This window comes from Echeneis naucrates, chromosome 20 (assembly GCF_900963305.1).
Source record: "Echeneis naucrates chromosome 20, fEcheNa1.1, whole genome shotgun sequence".
NCBI lineage: Eukaryota > Metazoa > Chordata > Actinopteri > Carangiformes > Echeneidae > Echeneis > Echeneis naucrates.
Genome location: NC_042530.1, coordinates 8172816 through 8191276, shown reverse-complemented (window position 1 = coordinate 8191276; position 18461 = coordinate 8172816). Strand labels below are relative to the sequence as shown.

The following is an 18461-nucleotide window of genomic DNA, read 5'->3' as shown; positions in this document are numbered from 1 at the left end:
CATCTATGTACCTTCATTTATATTCCATCAAGCACCTAAATACAGCACTCTTTTTTTTTTTTTTAACGCATTTGTGTCTTCTTGCCTTCCTTTCTGCTCTAATAGCACCCCCAGCTACAACTATGCCCCAAATATGGACAAACACTGGATCATGCAGTACACAGGCCCAATGAGGCCCATCCACATGGAGTTCACCAACTTTCTACACCGCAAAAGGCTGCAGACACTAATGTCCGTAGATGACTCAGTGCAGAAGGTAAATCCTGTCTTTCTTTACTGAAGTGTTGAAATATTCATTTATTTATTTATTTTTTATCTGTTGCTCTGTGCCATGGGGTTTTTTCAAATACTTGTGTATCTGACTTCTCATTGTCACATACTCTTCTCAGGTTTTTGATATGCTAGAGGAAACTGGAGAGCTAGACAACACGTACATTATCTATACAGCGGACCATGGCTACCACATTGGTCAGTTTGGGTTGGTCAAGGGCAAGTCAATGCCTTATGACTTCGACATTCGTGTGCCATTTTTTCTTAGAGGACCCAATGTGGAGCCAGGGGCAGTGTAAGTACAACTTAGTTCCAAAATAATGATTATCAGCCTTTGTCAACATTGTGAAAGGTCAAGAATGTTTTAGACTCTGTAACTTTATGTTCTTTCTCTAAGTTCTTCAAATTCTATCATTATTTGCTCTGGTTACTGACAATTTGTAGTCATTTCTGGAGGATTAAATAAACGTATGTTTATGTACTTTGTCAGAAACCCGCATCTGGTGCTGAACATTGACTTAGCTCCCACAATTCTCCACATTGCTGGGCTGGACACCCCTCCAGACATGGATGGAAAGTCCGTCCTTAAGCTGCTGGAACAGGAAAGGACTGGCAATAGGTCTGTATGGATATGTCATGCCATGCCGTCATGGATATTATGCACAATAATTGCACAGTGTGCATGATATGTGCAACACTTCTGTTCATTGGTTATTATTGAGCAAAATCAAATTTCCATAGCCAAAATGATTGCTTTCACTCCAGCTGTACACAAAGTTGTTTCAGGGCAAAAAAAGAGAGATTTTCCTTGGCTGAAGGACTTTGGCTGTTATTCTTTGAGGTTTATCTTTATGAAGCTTCACATAGATTTTCTTGCAAATGTATTTGTTTCTCCGGCAAATCTTCGGAAGAAGCTTTTTTCCAAAATACACGAGGGATTGTTGTTCTTTACTCGGGGCACTAAAACAGGACAGACTGTTGTATATCTCCATGAACAAGGAAAAGAATCTGTGCCATTTGAAAAATTTTCCAGAGAAACAGGAAAAAATATGATGATCTATTTACTGTTCAAAGAGCAGTGTATCCACATGGGGTTGAGCTTGTAGTGATCAACTTCCATAATGTTGCCCTCATGTGACCGACATACTATAGCTGTCTGTGAGAGCATAGGCCATATGAATTCTATAAACCTTTTACGTTTTGTTTTCCTAGATTCAAGCCCAACCGGAAACCCAAAGTCTGGAGGGACACATTCCTGGTGGAGAGAGGGTAAACTGGAGCTCTTTATTCCCTTTCCTCACCACAGGCACATCCATGTCATTGCAAAGTATTGTGTATTACACAAACCTGACAAAACATTTCAGTGAACCCAACATCTGAGAAGCTCAATGTGTCTTGACTCTTCCAGCAACACAGGCACTTTTCCAACTTATTTGTTATCTGACAGACATTTTCTGACCACAGCCAGCTTGAAAGGCAGTGAAAGAGGCAATGGAAAAGGTTGGAATATTCTAAGTTGTTTGCTAAAGCTATAAGCAACTGGCAAATTATGACAGTTCATGCAAGTGTTATTGACACATGTGTAACTAGTCTTTTTCTCATTTGCAAGAAAAATAAGCAGTCTTTGTCTGAAGGGGCCTTGCATATATTGAGCAAATGATCAGGGTCCTAAACCTGACTTAGCCTGCTGCTCGTGCATTGGCAGAGACAGACCGAAGATACATTTCACTAACATGGGAGAGCTCGGCTAACGCAAAATAAATAAAGACCAGCCAGGCTCAGGATGATATTACCTGAGGAATGGCTGGAAGGCTCACACTCAATTCACTCACAGGACATGTCACCAGCCCTCCCAGTGTGGAATGCAGCAGCCATGCTACAGCCAAATTCTTCACTGTTTCCCCAAGACTGTACTCTGTGTAGTATATGCAATCACATGAAGTGAACGCTCTCACAAAGCCTATAAGTTCGCAATTGAACTTCTCCTCTGTCACCAAATGCAGAAAATGATACCTCCAGTCTGACAGGCTGCTTTTGTTCACTTAACATGTTAAGCTGTGCTAATGCCAGGGGTACACTGACAGAAAACTAGGAGAGAAATAATCCCATCAAACTTGTCTTTTCACAATAAAGATACTCAGACAAAGGAAAGTCTAAAATGAAATGAACAAGAGAGCAAAAAGTCAGTCAGACCAGACTATGCTGCCAGCATCTATAATGGTACTGTATATTATAGTATGTTACATACTACTTTACAGCTGCTGCATTTCCCCACTATCATTTGCTTACAATCCCTATTTTCTTTCAATCGTTATTTTGGCCTTCCCATCTCTTTTCCACTTTTTGGTCATTTACTAGCAACATCTGCAGACTCATATGAACAGCACAAAAGATAAGAGCCAGTTAGCTCTGCTGCAGCACGTGCAGATAAGGCTCCCACTGACACATGCTTGTGTGACAAAGGAGCTTCCTGTTACATGGACTGCAGTGTAAGAAATGAAAAGTGTGACCTTTGACCTATCAGGGCTTCCACCGGCCAATTAATCCACACTGTTTGGAGGGGGTGTCTGCTTGCACTCCTGTCTCTCAGTACAGAGATTAGCCTTCACAGACCTTTCACTTTTTACTCTGACACAAACACAGCAGGAAATACGCTATAGCTAATGTTTTTTTGTGTTCATTGATTTCATATCCTCACATAACAGCACAATATTGCACCTCAGAGCCTTGTGCAACGCAGTCATCAGGGACTGACATCAACAGCAACTGCTCTTTAATGACCCATAGCTAAAGGCTATAGACTGCAGCCAGGTTGGTGTGTGGTCATTGGCTGTTCGGCTTTGGAACGGGCTATGTAGTAATAGACAAGAATCAGACAAGACAACAGCTCCACTCTTGGAGGGGACAGGCTGTTCTTTGCTCCGTTGTCGCCGTCATTCTGTCTGTGGGTCATGAGCAGCCAGTGTTGGCAGCGGGTTGAGAGTACAGCAGGGGATAGTGTGGTTGGCATGGTGTTAGCAAAGGCTGCGCCAGTCCTTGCGGTGGTGGAAGAGTAAAAGGAGGCAGGGAAGTTTAACGTGATGCCAAGCCGAGGTTGAACAGCTTGGAGCTGTGAACTAATGTGAGGCTCCACACAGCTGAGCCCTATGCCCAAATGCTCTTGACGTACACAGATACATAACTTATCCATTCATTGGCTGTGACCATGCGAAGCACACCAGCCAGTAAGAGAAAGTTAACACTAGGAAACAACTTTAAGGTTATTAAAACCTGATTTAAGCTTGCTTTGGTTCAGGAAGACTTTCACCATATCGGTGATTCCCTGAATGAGTCTGTATGTTGGTGACGATGATTTCCTCTTTGTGTCATGCAGAAAAATCCTGAGGAAGAAGGATGATTCAGTGAACACTCAGCACACCAACAGCCTGCCGAAGTACAAGAAGGTCAGAGAGACTTGCCAGCAGGCTGAATTCCAGACGCCCTGTGAACAGCCTGGACAGGTGAAACAAACACACCCACATGCATACAAACTTATTATTGCAAATATTTGTAAACAGATATATGTTCTCCTAATAGATTCAACAAAGAAGGTTGAGTCAGTTCTTTCCTAATAGCAATGCGTACCATTCTAGAGGTGACCTCTGTGTTGCCTTGCGAATTAAACTGCTAGGCTTTAAATGAAACAGTCACTAAGGTACATCACTTGTCCTGAAATTAGACCTTTTTGCACTGTTTGCAGTGCGTTGACAAATTTACTGCACTGCAATGTGACCAAACCATACAAATTTCTGGTAACATTACATGGTAGCCATAGTTTCTGTGGGGCTTATTAATACAACCCAGGTCAATTTCATGATCACATAACTGTGTGTTTGTAGAAATCAGCTATTAAAGACAACAATGTTGAGCTCAGTAGTTTATGGATACAACATTGTCCTCTTTTCATAGCTGTGAGCATTTACAGCACACATGACAATATGTTAATGCATGAGGGATGAGATTTTGTCATGACTGGCATTTCTGGCATGATTTAACACAGGCTCCCAGTGAGCAGCCTTTTAGTCAGTGTAGTCTTTCTTCCACAGCTACAGTGGAAATAGTGAATAAACACAGGAAACAAGTGCTTGATCCCCCTTTTCATTTGATACTGACCTTATTGAAACTCCTCTTCTGTTGTTCACAAACATACAAGAATACTAAATGAAAAGAGTGAATCCACATTTTATCATCTGCATATTTTTATACACTTATGCCAACTTACCTCTTTGTCCCAAACATAAAAAAACTGGGCTTAAACTGAAGCACTGCCCTAAAGTAGCAAAATAGTTCCTTCACTAAGGATGTTAAACCTTCGTTTTGAACCTGATTTCACTTGGAATGAGTTTTGTTTGTGAAAAGCTGTAAAAGTTAATCCCCTTTGATTATGACCATAATTGTTAAGACTGACCATACTTTCCATCACATCAGTATGAGGTTATTGTTGGTTCACATCACATGTACTCAGCTACCGCTGTGAATGGATGGTTTTGGTACATGACAGTGTGAGTGACTTGTGGGTCTTAAAGTCCTAACCCTTCCATCATTCTTCAGCCTTCATAGCCATCCTCTATGATCTATTAATGTTTTAAGCAACAGCTTTCCCCCTCGGTTTTCCATGCATTGCGATGCTCTTGCGGCAATGGTTCTGTTGTGCCTTAATATGCATTCAGGAAAGGGAGAGAGAGAACTCTTAGTCATTGTATGAACCTTCAGAAAAATCCTGATTTGCCTTGGGGCCATTTAGACCCTTATTCACACACCCAACACTGCTCATCCATCCTGTGCTCTGTAGATGTGTTGCTTCCATTTAAACAAGGCCTAACCAGCAGCACTACTCACAGCAATCAACCTCAACTTTCTTTTGCTAGTGGGAATGGGTGTTTATGGAGACAGAGGATGTAAGTGAGTGCATGGATAAGTATTTACACAATTTTGCTGGTGACGCACTTGGCACAGGCACACTCAGTGTGAGAGTGATAGAAGTTTCCACTTTGTTTTCTAGACACCAGACAGACCCAAGTCATCTCATGTGGTCATTTTGGTTTATCTTTGCTGTTGCTTTTACATTCCATTCTTTCCCACAGGCTCAGAATTGCCTGTTATGTCTGTCAAAATCATGTGTTGCTCAAGGAGTTTTCTAAAACCACCACAAAACCAAAGGTTTTGTCATGAAATCTGATATTACATATTTCATGCAGTTATCATCTATAGCACTTATTAGCCATGCCCGAAAATTGTAAAAAATTTTATGGTTTTAATATTTTGAGGATTCAAAATATTCTTTTCCCCCTGTTTTGCTTGCAGAGATGGCACTGTGTGGAAGAGATTACGGGGAAGTGGAGGATACAGAAGTGTAAAGGTGGTTCCAAAGAGGGCTCTAGAAAAAGGGCCCGCAGCCTGAAGCCTCGCAGCAGTTATGACAACAGAGAGAGGGGCTGCGACTGTGGGGATTCTGTCTTCAAACCCTCCAGAGCAGAGCGCCGCTCCCACCGACAGTTCTCTTCCTCATCTGGCCAGCGTAAGTGCATGTGTACAAAGAATACAAATGGGTTGAAGTGAATGTTATTTTATTTTTTCTTTTTTTTTTTTTAAACTAAATACTATACAAGAATGACACTAACTGACGTGATAAAGGCTTGCATATAGAGGGTGTGAAGGGTTATTTTGGTTCAACAGTATAACATCTGGCATGGGATAGACTGTTCAGCATTTCCTGAGCTTTTAACATTGTATTGAGATCTGGTTGGAGAAAAATACTTCATCAAAGCCTTAAGGTTCCCTGCACTAGATTATTTATATTTATAAAGGGGACAGATGCAGGAAAAAAAAAAAGCAAGCATCTTGCAACAAGGAATTTCTCCTGATGTTGCTAGCATGTCTGTGCTGGGACTGTGATTTGATGCCCTCTAGTGTGCCTTGAAAAAGGTGGAACTGAAGAAAGAGGACCATATTTTCAAATGTGCCTCACAACTAGCCCAAAAATGAAACTGGAAAAACAAATTTTGTCTCATGAGTAAAACTTGTGTTTCCATCATTTAGATAAATAATGAATTAGTTAAATGTGAGCATAAAAATATTTTATTTATTTATTTATTATTTCACAGGTTATCGTCCACGTTTTGTCCATACCCGACCTGCCAGGTCCCTGTCGGTTGAGTTTGAAGGTCAGATATATGACATTGACCTGCAAGCAGATGATCAGTCAGCTGTCCGCCGCCGTATCATCTCAAAGCGGCATTACAACCAAGAGGGTTCAGACCTTGACGTAGGAACAGATGACGGTTCTGAAGAAATGTTAGCTGATGATACAAATGCTGTAGGATACCCGAATTCTGTCAAGGTTACCCATAAGTAAGTAATCATCCCTCTTAAAATCTTGTGTCATAAATGACTTAACTTGCCATTTCACTTGTACAATATGTCTGTCAAAAGGGAAGCATCTAATAGTTTTGTTTTTGTATTTGTTACAGGTGTTATATTTTGATGAATGATAGTGTCCATTGTGAAAGAGAAATCTACCAGTCCTCCAGAGCCTGGAAAGACCACAAGAGCTATGTAGACCAGGAGGTGAGTGTATAAAGGCCAGTGGTTTCACTCTGTGTATCTCAATCTTTCTGAGGTCTTTGTCATAATAGATAATATGTGGTATTTGTTAATTATTTATTTTCCTCAGATTGAAGCACTTCAAGACAAAATCAAAAACCTGAGAGAAGTAAGAGGCCACCTAAAGAGAACACGTCCAGATGAGTGTGACTGTGGAAAGAAAAGGTCAGTCTTTTATATCCATATTAAAGAATGCTCCTTCTTTAATGTCAGTTCCATACAGTTGTATGGCCAAACCCTTTCGCAGTGCACAGAAGAAGTTTTGTTCTACGATCCTTAGTCTGTGTCTCTGTTTATAAAACCAGCTATTATAACAAAGGAAACAGAAACAAGGCAGAGAAATTGAAGAGCAGGAATGATCAGCTCCATCCGTTTAAGTGAGTCTCTTTTCCCTTTAATTGTGGCTTTGCCCCATTTGGTGTCACCACTGTCCTTGTGAATGAATACTGACCATGAACCCTGTAACTAAGTGTGTAAATATTGTATATTGTGGTGCTAAATGTCTGCATTGTCCTTGCATGTCAGGTTTAAACATGTGACCTTCTCAGCAAAGCTAACTCACTAGGATGACCTTGTAGACGCCAGATGTGTGTACAAATGTGATGTGTAAATGATGTTTCTAACCTTAAAACAAACAGATTTCTACAGCAGGCATGTCATCACTGAGTATTTGGTCCCTAAATGGGGTTTAAATGACAAAGCAGTGTGTGTATTTCTGTCTGTGTGTGTGTCTGGAAATGATTGAGTAGCATGGAAAGATAGAATGACTCAACAAAGGGGAAATCAGTCAGCCCCTCAAACACAGTGATCAACTTACACCAGGAAACATTAGCAAAAGATTATGCCAATACAAAGCAGCTGTTTTTTTGCAGTGGCTCTTGTGTGCTTCCGCAGAGAGGATGATGGGACAGTGGCTAGAATGCCATCCCAGAGAAAATTGGACATAGTAAGAGCTTAAACATGAAAGTAAATAGACTGTCATATCCTGGCATCACTGATGCCTTCTGGAAGTCCCCTCCAGATCCTCAACTGAGGTTAGGGAGGGTAAAGACTGATGTCATCTTTACATCATACCGTACATCAAACATCACAATATGGTCAGGACTGTAATTCTTTCATGTGTCTGCCTGACAGGGAGGCTGCCCAGGAAATAGACAGCAAGGCCCAGTTGTATAATGAGATCCGGAGACGGAAGAAGGAAAGAAAAGAGAAGAAGCGGCAGAGGAAAGGAGACGACTGCAGCCTGCCGGGCCTTACTTGCTTCACTCATAACAATGATCACTGGCAGACTGCTCCTTTCTGGACATGTATGTATAATCACTTGAAGCTCCTCAGAAAAGAGTGCAATTACATGTAAGAAGTTACACTCTAGAAAAAGAACTACATGTACATTATTATGAGTAAAATTTCTCTTTGATTGGGTAGAGCTAGTTATGGCAGTCTGTTTTCTGAGATCTATTCAGACATATTAATGACTGACTGATTCTTCATTAACAGTGGGAGGATTCTGTGCATGCACCAGCTCCAACAACAACACCTACTGGTGTCTGAGAACAATCAACGAGACTCACAACACACTATTTTGCGAGTTTTCCACTGGCTTCTTGGAATACTTTGACCTCAACAATGACCCATACCAGGTGCGTGGACATCTGTTTGATTTCATTTAGTTCTGCTTCCTGTCTGTCTGTTTGTATTCATTAGCAAAATGTAGTGTCTCCTTAGAAATTTTGAGTGTTTTTACACTCAATAACCACAATATATTGTTGGTTTGTTTGTTTTTTCAAACATAACATGACACTAAAACAAGATTTTTTTGTACATGTGAAATCTTTAGCTGACCAATGCAGTGTACACTGTGGACCGGGAGGTACTGAACATGCTCCATGCTCAGCTCATGGAGATGAGAAGCTGTCAAGGGTACAAACAATGTAACCCTCGACCTAAAGGCTTGGATACAGGTAAAACTCTCCCTTGCTGTTAATTGTTCCTTCCTGTATACAATGAAATTGTTGGACCTACGGACTGATGCATTGGGTTTAGTGGTAGTTGTTATGCCAACAATGATTGAAACTGATTCTGCACACAGAAGAATTAGACAGAAGCTGAAAGTTAAACCAGTTAATGTATGTCAGAGATTATTTCATTTGAATGTATTTGCGTTAAGATAACACTTGATGCTGAAACAGTAATCTAAAGGTTTACTGGAATAATAGTTTTTGAGATTTCAGTCTAATCCTCTGCTGTGTTTTAAATCTGTTTCAGTCTAAGTAGTGTGTGTGTGTTTGCACATATCTGCATGTTGCATGTGTTTGGGATCGCTGTGATTTAAGATTAATTTTCAGGTGGAGGTCAAGGAATCGTCATGGATTATTGTCTTTTTGTTGATGTTTTATTGATATGTTCCTCATAAAGAGCCACAGTCATTCTCTCACTGTGATCCCTCTTTATTAGCCCGGGACCTTCCACTTCTTCTGGAATAGTTGTTCCCTTCACAAACACACAGCTGTAGTGTTTTGAATTATAGTATAGCACAGTCATGAGTTGGCCATGTTACAATTGTGTGTCCTGGCCATCTTAGATATTATTGGGAGGGCACTGTCATCATAGCATTGAAGCTGTCACTTTATTTGAGAATGGCCTGCACCACTATTATAATCAGTCACACTATTTTTTTACTACCAGTAAATGGTCCAACATCTTTACAAAGCAGACATCTCAGCAATGGGGGTGGTTAAAAAGTAATGTCATAATGACCTAAGCTGAGCTGTAGTGTTCGTGTGTGGCATGAACTGGCTGCTTTGTTTATGTGCTCAGGATAAAAACTTTATGTCTGTAATTACCAGCTGGAGAGTGGAACACTAGAGTAGCCAAGCTGCTCTGAGAAAACTGGTTGTGTTTCAGTGCTGGCATGCTGGACTTGTCAAAGCCAAGCCAACACACGTCACATAGCAACCTAAAATCTCTGACTTGCACCGGCTGCCCTTACTCCAATATGAATGATGCCAGCTCTGTGAACCAGTGACATTGCTATTGTGGTTACATCAAGTGATGTTTTTGTTGGAGAAATAGATTATTAAAACGTAACTATGCGGTGAAATGGATCCACCACTTAGTTGCATCTATTTGGGGAATATGAATTAACGATCATTATCACCTGACTGGATAACTTTGTATTTTGCTTTGAAGGGGAAAACCGAGTTGAAAATCCAGCGTCCCGCTTCACAATCCATTTTTTTCCTGATCACTCAGGAATGGTCATCTCTCCATTCATACGACCTTCCAAATTTTTTTTTTCCCCACTTTCTTTCAGTCAAATTCACACCCCTTTTCTCGTCATTCTTCCTTCTGATCATCCAATAATTGCATTTCTCCATAGGGATTAGCAACTGTGCATGAAGAACATCTTCAATGTGAATGATCTATTTTATTTCCCTCCCACATCTCTTTGAATCAAAGCATTAACAATCGATTGCTTCTATTTTTCCGATCAGGAGGTAAAGATGGAGGAAGCTATGAGCCACACAGGTATCCACCAATTTTTGTTTATCTTCAGTGGCTTTTTCTTTAACACTTTGCATGGGCCGAATTGCCTCATTCCCACTAATATCCATCCATGGAGTATCAGCGCTTGATCTGATCTGTGGCTGCATGCTGGAGACATGCTAACAAATCATAACAGATGGCTTTTTTTTTTTCCCGTTTTCTTTTTCTTTTCTTTATTTATTTATTTATTTTTTTGTTCCAGCAGCTTCATTTGTTGTCACCTCTGTGCACATGATTTGCCTTAACCTTTATCTGCTGTATATCATCCTGCACCTATGTATGAAATCTGCAGTGACAACATTTTCTGACACAAGTTTACAATATTTGCTTGAAAGCGCAACGTTTCTAGCAGCTGGCCACATTAAAATATGGACCTTTGATGGATCCTTTGTAGCTCTTCTTAATATAGCATGGTTAAAATGAAAAATGAAGTCATGAAAGGAGGTGCTGAATATGTGCTTCTACTTGAGACAAACTCGAGCATCAAGTGCACGGGAATGACAATGCATGATACTATACCATCCCCACTCATGCATCACATTCTACATAGTAGGAGTAGTTTGAAATTTTGAGGAATACCGTAATAAACAATTTCCCCAAACTATTCTGATGATGTCACCCTCCATGCCATGTCAGCCATACCCACAAATAAGCAGTCATCATTACATTATTCTTCCAATGTAACATGACAATCAGAGTATCTCTCATGGCCATGTCCATTAGCTAGTTGTAGAGTGGACACTTGAGTTGCTGTGACCTCTCTGTCCTCCCACTGACCTCTGCCCTTTTGACCTCTGTTTCTTGGCACCTGCTAACCAGGCAACAGCAGCATCGAAAGTGGTCAAAGAGGAGACCAAGCCTCTCCTTCCTGTGAGTCCCTGAGCGTCCAGCCATCTCCATGCTGTAGCTGCAGTAGATACAAGAAAGTTGACAAAAAGTGGCACTGATACCTCTTTTCCTCGATTTTGAACTTGCAGACATCAAACTGAGCCAGACACTGATTTAGCCTTGTGCTGCAATTTTCCTTTAATTGCCTACTTTTCTGCTAGCGTTTGAATTTCTTTATCCTTACTTTGGGGATACACCGTTCACCAGCAAGTTCATCTTCTTATATTTTGCTCCTGAGTTTCATGTTTTGTTGTTCACCTTTTTGTTTCCTCTGCTGTTCTTTTATTCCAGGTTGCCTGACTTTGAATTTCACTCCAATCCAGGCTTATCATTAACTTTATCATTGCATTTTTCTTGTGCAGCTTAGTTAGTCTATGATGGACTATGCGATTTACTTTTAGATCTGTCTTTCTATGTGAATTTTTAAAGCAGCATGTGTTTGCACTACTTATGGCTTGAGTTTAATGTGGATGCTGTGTTTATTTAGTTTACCTAATGCTGCTTCAAAGTGTGTGCGCGTGTGCGTGCCCACACACTTGCGTCTGTGTGTGTGATGCTTGGGGTCTCATATCCCATGGAGCTGGCTGCTTTAGTGTGAGGGGTCTTTCTACATGTTAACTTGAATAGGAATCTCTGTTCCTTCGACTCTAGATCCTTACAGTCTTCTGTTTCTTTCTCTTTGGCAGCACACAGCCAATATGGGACGTACAACAGGGTTAAACTACCCAACTTGACGGACGAGGAGGTGAACTGGCAGGGACTTGAGGAGCTGTATAGCATAAACGAAAGCCTTTATGAATGTAGGCCTGACTACACCCCCAGCCCAGACAACTGGGCCAACTTCCAGAAGGATATAGATAATATGTTTGCACTGCGACATGTTTTTCATAAATTCAACCGAACCCATAAGCTTGACGACTTCACCCTGCCAGAGCTTGGCTCCGGGGCCGGGGGTGGTGGCCTTGAAGAGGGCAGCGGAGAAGAGTTGGCCTCAGCCAGCGACGTCTGGCCGAGCCAGGCCACAGAGGTTCACCTCACCACCCCCGCCCCCAGCAAAACACCATCAGCACCACCCACACTCAGACCCATACTGGAAAAGACGCTAGAATCTATTGCCAACGACCTTCCTGAGAGGCTTCTAGACAGAGCTGTGGTGTCTGTCATGTCGACATCACCAGAGATGGTATCATCATCAGGTCCACAGAGAGACAAGGTTATCTTCCAGAGCGATATGTGGGCGCAGCAGCTGGAGGAGATAGAAGGAGAGATGTTTAGTGGAAATGGACTGACAGAGCTGGAAACACGACATGACAACCAGCTAGACTCTGACCTGGGCCAGGGAGAGGCAACTAGACCCCAGGCTCTTGGTCTGGGACTGGACCCCGAAGAAGAGGAGGACATTTTCCAAGCCCAAGGCTACCTCCCTTTCTCCACACAGACGCTCAGGCCCAAGGTGCAGCTTAGCACAACGAGCCCCCCCACCACACAGACTAGCACCCCACAGAGTGTCGGGGTGGTACTGCAGGAGCTGCCTCAGTCAGCGCTGCCCCTCACCTTGGACTATGAGGGCAGTGCCTCTCTGCCTCAAGCCTCCAATCAGACCTTCTGAGGCAGTTGCACTGGTCAGCCACCGATGAGCTGCTGGTCGCCACAGAGACAGTGCTTGGGAGATGAGCTTGCCAAGAGCAAAGGCAAGTGATGCAACCTCAGTCAGTCAGAGCTATATAATGAGTATTAAAATTATTGTTTATTTTTTTACAGGTGCCTATGTTTATTAGTAAACAGTGTTATGTTTTCCTTTTTTTTCCAAATATATATTTAGAAAAGTAAAAGCCTTAATGCAGCTAGACAGAAGTGTTGGGCGTAAGAATGATTAATTCCATACCGATAGCACCGTTGATGTTTTTAATGTTTTTATGAAAAACAAGTGAGTGGTGAAACCATTTCAGCATCTTAATGGATGGTTAGCATTAGTCAGCTGTAGATACACGCCAGTCTATTTATCTTAAACCTTCCTTCTCCATCATATCAGTCACCACTCACCAATTAGATCATGAAAAATCTGACCCCATATGCACTTTTTTTTTTTTTTTTTTTTTTTTTTTACTTTTACTTTTCCATGGTGTCACCCCCCCCCCCCAATTTGTGGTGCTGAAATTTGTGAACAAATATTTTTCTACTGACTGACACCCTCATAACTAAGATAAAAACAGGATTGCCACTTGAGAAAAAGTTGCACAATCAACATCAAAGAGCTTTTATTTTTAAATATTTAAGATTTTTCTCTATGGGATTATTTTTTAGCCATTTCTTAATATGGGAATAGTAGGACAAGGAAGTTTAGACAATCATGGGACAGTTTGAGTGAGTTCCATAGAAATATCAGACAACTTTACATCATCCGAATGATTCAGCTGAAGCAAACACATCTGACTATCTAAGCACGCACACATTGGCTTTATTTTACCTGCCAAGGCAACATTTACTGATTAGTTGTACCGTTGTACCAGCTCTGACTTTGCAGAGTTGCACGCTTGTCACCATTTCCTGTTTTATTTTTAACACACGTAAAATTATCGTTACTAATCACAAGTGAATGCTTAGAAAAGCACCAGGGGTGAGAAAAAGTTCACTGTGTTACTTTGTTTTTGGGAATGTCACCAAATGAATCTTGTGCTGTATGTAGTGCTTGATAGTCCAGAGTACAGTGTTGCACATGGCATTTCATTCTTAATGCAACTGTATAGTCCCCTTAAAACTGGCGAATACTCAGCAAGCATTACATAAAGATCTGAATTTTAAGGCCACTGTGTTCAAAATGTTAATTCTGCCAGTAGTTCTTCTTAAAGAAAGAAGATGTGCCATTTGGTCAGAAACACGTTCTTTAAAAACGTGATGCTGTCCTTTTCTTTGTTGACAGTGTGTGCAGATGTTAGAACAACTCTGGTTTCAGGAAAGCCATGAAGCTGTTAAGAAATAAATTCTTTCAACCATCTAAGTGATTTTTCAGCCTCAAGTGTTGTTCCAACACAAACAGACCTCTACACAATAATTCAATCAGACGAGTAGTGTTTTTCTATTTTTAATGACAAATATCAAGTATTCAAGGCATTTGTAAACCAAGTGTTCACAAACATCAATTAGACTTCTGCTCCTGAGGAACACAAGGCAATAAGAGCTCGACTTTCAGAATGCAGCTTCTGTTCTGTCTGGGAAATTCACTCTCAGTTCAAATACTGATGAAAGGAAAACGTCTTTAAGCAATTTTTACTGTCTGAGTCAGTAGTAATAGGCATTTAAACAGCAGGACACTGAATTTAAATTATGTGTAGAGTAAAATCAAGTCTTCCTGTGTCATTTCTGGATTATTCATGACCCTTTCCTTCAACATGTGCACTGTTTTAGTTTACTTTACGACACATGAAGGTGTCTGACTTGTCACTGAGGTCACAAAGTGTAACACTAAATCACTAATGCAAGCCATGACCAACTTATTGCTTTCTCACAATAAACACACAGCTTCGTTTTTAAAGTTATAATAAAAAATGGTCAGAAGATGCTACCAGAAGCGTTTCGAATCAGAAGGGTTCGTTAGCATCGGAAGATGACTCGGCAAAGATTACCGCTGACTTTCAACGAGCTGATCAATAGTCCTGCACTGCTATTTTAAAGAGTGGGATCATACCGCACGCAGACAGAAGTGGGGAGAATAGCTGGAGATGGAAAGAAGTACATTCTGGGGAGCACAACTTTTTTAAGTTCACTCAATTGTGTAGTCCTCCTGACAAAAAAAAACTAAACAAAACAACACAATAACCCAACTCCCAGCCCCCAGACTCTGAACTCCACCCCTCCTATGTGAATAACACTGTTCAGACACCATCAGCCAAATCCACTGCTTTTGGTTTTTTTTTGGGTTTTTTTTTTGTAAATTTAAGTCTTATTTTTCTCTTTAACTATAATGTCATGGGTTAGTTCATAAATACGCTTCTAACTATTGTGTAAGCTCTATAATACGCTTCATTTGCTTTGTCAGTATTTACACAATGATCACTTATGAATATGTAATTTGAGGTACTAAGTCACGAAAAATACTAAAATTAGTCACTGTGATTTCCCCACCTGGCAGAACACCATGAAACTTGGCCAGAAATGTTAACTTTTTAAATATTTTCACTGCATCTGTATTGGATTTGACATTTAAACTTTTTAAAACTAATTTCAGCTAAAATGAATTCATACTAATTACAATATCAACTACAATAACTTTTAGATTTATCTTATCCTCCCTTGCGAAAGAAAAAAATACTCCTTAAAAATACTTTTGAAAACATGAGCCACAGATTTTACTTTTCTTATGCACGATATAGCCTTTTTTTTTTTACCAAAATAGAAGGGCAGATTTCTACCTCCTTCAGTTCATTAATTTGCTCACCCATTAGAAGGAAAGCAAATCCATAAGGTACTTTAGACGTAACATAACAGCCTATTTTATTAAAAACACCATGTAACAGTTTTAACATCCCTCCGCTCTTATGGTCACGTACAAACCAGCACTATAAATTAAAGAAGTTTGATTTCATCACATGGCCATGTAAAGAAAGCAGCTCATCTCTTACTCAGCTATCTTTGGGATACTGGAGTGCTTACTTCAGTGCAGTGATTTAAATTTAATAATTAACCTTTTAACCAAGGATTTCATAGCAGAATAGATAGATCCAACAGCAACATTCACCAGCCTTCACACAATCATCTCTCTGTCCACTAGAGGGCCCCACACACCCCAGAACTGAATAATCAAGTCAGATTACTCTCCGTTTTCATGCTTACTGCACAATTTTTTAAAGCCTATTTTACTAGATAATTACTATGTACATCTGATGACCATTAGAATAGATTATGCTTTACAACACAAAGCCAAAAAGAGGCATCCTTTATGTGTTTTCCGTTGTTGCAATAAGATTGGCTAAAAACCATTTTATCTTGAAAAAGTTGCATTTAAATGTGGTTCAAATTTATCAAGAAAACAGCAGCTTTGCCACATTATTAAAAAAAAAAAAAATCTCCTATCCAGTTTTTTATACTTACAGTAGCTTCAGCACACGGTCAGAGATGCAACAGCATTGTTGTTACCTTCTCCTGCTATTAGAGAGCCGAATGATAAAGTAGTGTTTATATGTAACATCAGCTGGATTCGTTTCTCAGTGACGACACTGGACCTTTGATGCTCGTCGGCTTTAAGCTACATGGTTGCATTGCCAAGGTGAAAAACTTGGACCCCCCCCCCTCGGTGCAATGACACAAGACCAGTGACCGCCTTTCCCAACACAGAGGCTGAGGGCAACAAAGTAGAATAATGTCACTCCAGTAGGAGGACAGTGACTGGCTCTTCGGTAGCTAGCATTTCCCCTGGTAGCTAGCTTTGTATACTGGACTGGCCGAGACAGCCGGAGAGGCACTGTTACTGTTTCCTTATAAGAGGAAGAAAAGATGTCATAGAAGATTTTAAAAAAAAAAAATCCTACTTTTTTCAGTTCTGAAGATTCAAACAACACGTGAACTGGACAGGAATGGGATCCTGAATGAGCCAACAACATGGTGGGATGTTTGAATTGAGACGTACAGAGGTGGGATATTGGTAGAGCTGTACAGAGGATCTTGCATAGTACAGGTTTTTTGTTTGTTTTTTTCAGTTGTGCTTTAGACGCTGTGTTGATCATGAGTCATCTGTCTGTACAGAAATTATAATGCCCTGTCCTTTAACAGTAGCACCATGTGATGTCTTTACATCATCCGATCTTTGAAAAGGAGGCGTGGCCTTCAGTGTGGATGCTGTATGTGGCTGCAGCGGATGAGATGCTCAGAGTACAGACGACGATGAGCAGCCCTTTAAGTTTGGTGGGCGCACACTTCGTCCCTGCCTGTCAGACCTACAGCAGCCTGGTGTCTGATTGGTGTGAAGCAGACACTCAGAGAGGAAGGCACATGTCATAATGAACCCTCAGGAGGAGGCTTGGCATGCTCAGACGTGGGCGGAGCCTCTGTGGTGGGGTGGCAAAAGGATGGGTGGAGTTATTGCTTTGAGGGCGTTGCCCGGGCAACTAAGGCTGCTGTGGCCGTGGTGGAGCAGCAGGGCAGCTGGCGGGTCGGGCCGAGGCGGGATGAACACTGGGCAGGATCTGGTGCGGGCGTGGCTCTTCTGGCCCCCGGCGTGGCAGATGAGCTCGCTGACAGTGCCCAGCGGAGGCAGGTGCTGGCGCCAGCGATCGGCCCGCTCCTCCTTGTGCTTGATTGAATACCAGGTGAGAAAGATGAAGACGAAGCCAACGAACTTGAGGCTGGCGGCCAGGCCAAAGTACACGAAGCGGAACGAGGTGACGTCGTACTCCCAGCAGGAGCCATGGACGCCACAATCCTGCTGCCACAGCATGCAGGTGGTGTCGATCACAGCACCAAAGTAGATGGGTGTGGGGATGTAGGCTGGAGGGGGAGAGAGGAGGAGACACTGGTGATCCTCACTGACGTCACACTGCAGAAGCTTTTAGTTCAGAACTGAAAACATCAAACCCCGATGACCTTTTCTCGATAACTGCTTTTTTAAATACATATAGATATGACATAAACAGTTATAATGGGTTCTTTGGATTATATTACAGGAGATTCTGTGTTTGGGTTCTTCACAATTTGAATGGCTCAAAGTTCACTTTGGAAAAAGCTGACTTCATATGTTTCCACAGACCAACCACAGTTAGACAACATGTGTGGCGCTGTCAAATGTGATCAGCCAGCAGCCACAGTCCTGATGAATCCAATCAGAGTTATTGTCAACTAACAGTTTCCTTCAAACTTTGTTTCTTATTTCTCATTACCTTTTGATATTTAGTGTTGCAGAGAAATACCCTTTTTTTTTTTTTTTAACTGATTCAAATCCAAAGGAGCTTGATGTTGGTGCTCACTGTTGCTGCACAACTTACAAAGAAATTTTGCGCGGCATTTTGGCTTTCTGTTTATTGTTGCACACATTGTCATCATATGCTCGTAGTAAAGTATTTCTTTATCTGCAACAGAGTATGTATTATAGTCAGTGGTTAAATGGTGAGGCGGCTCTGCGGTTC

General features: G+C 41.3%; 2 protein-coding genes across 7 annotated transcripts in view; one reads left to right on the top strand and one right to left on the bottom strand.

Moving 5' to 3' along the window:
* The window catches only part of sulf1 (sulfatase 1), a 34284-nt gene extending 19771 nt beyond the window's left edge, over positions 1-14513 (top strand). For 2 of the 5 annotated variants that reach the window (XM_029528604.1, XM_029528603.1), the window contains exons 6-19: positions 106-256; positions 390-565; positions 761-889; positions 1483-1539; positions 3644-3770; positions 5614-5827; positions 6414-6660; positions 6780-6876; positions 6983-7077; positions 7218-7289; positions 8047-8219; positions 8410-8552; positions 8750-8873; positions 12033-14512. In XM_029528604.1, coding sequence (XP_029384464.1) covers positions 106-256; positions 390-565; positions 761-889; positions 1483-1539; positions 3644-3770; positions 5614-5827; positions 6414-6660; positions 6780-6876; positions 6983-7077; positions 7218-7289; positions 8047-8219; positions 8410-8552; positions 8750-8873; positions 12033-12955 — 2728 coding nt within the window. In that variant the 3' untranslated portion in view covers positions 12956-14512. Of the gene's footprint in view, positions 1-105; positions 257-389; positions 566-760; positions 890-1482; positions 1540-3643; positions 3771-5613; positions 5828-6413; positions 6661-6779; positions 6877-6982; positions 7078-7217; positions 7290-8046; positions 8220-8409; positions 8553-8749; positions 8874-10406; positions 10441-11277; positions 11329-12032 lie in introns of all 5 variants that reach the window. The other 3 variants (XM_029528606.1, XM_029528607.1, XM_029528605.1) reach the window with 3 other exon arrangements.
* slco5a1 (solute carrier organic anion transporter family member 5A1) overlaps positions 13499-18461 on the bottom strand; it is a 35367-nt gene continuing 30404 nt past the window's right edge. For both annotated transcript variants that reach the window (XM_029528608.1, XM_029528609.1), the window contains exon 10: positions 13499-17826. In XM_029528608.1, the coding sequence (XP_029384468.1) occupies positions 17369-17826 (458 nt within the window). In that variant the 3' untranslated portion in view covers positions 13499-17368. The remainder of the gene's footprint in view (positions 17827-18461) is intronic.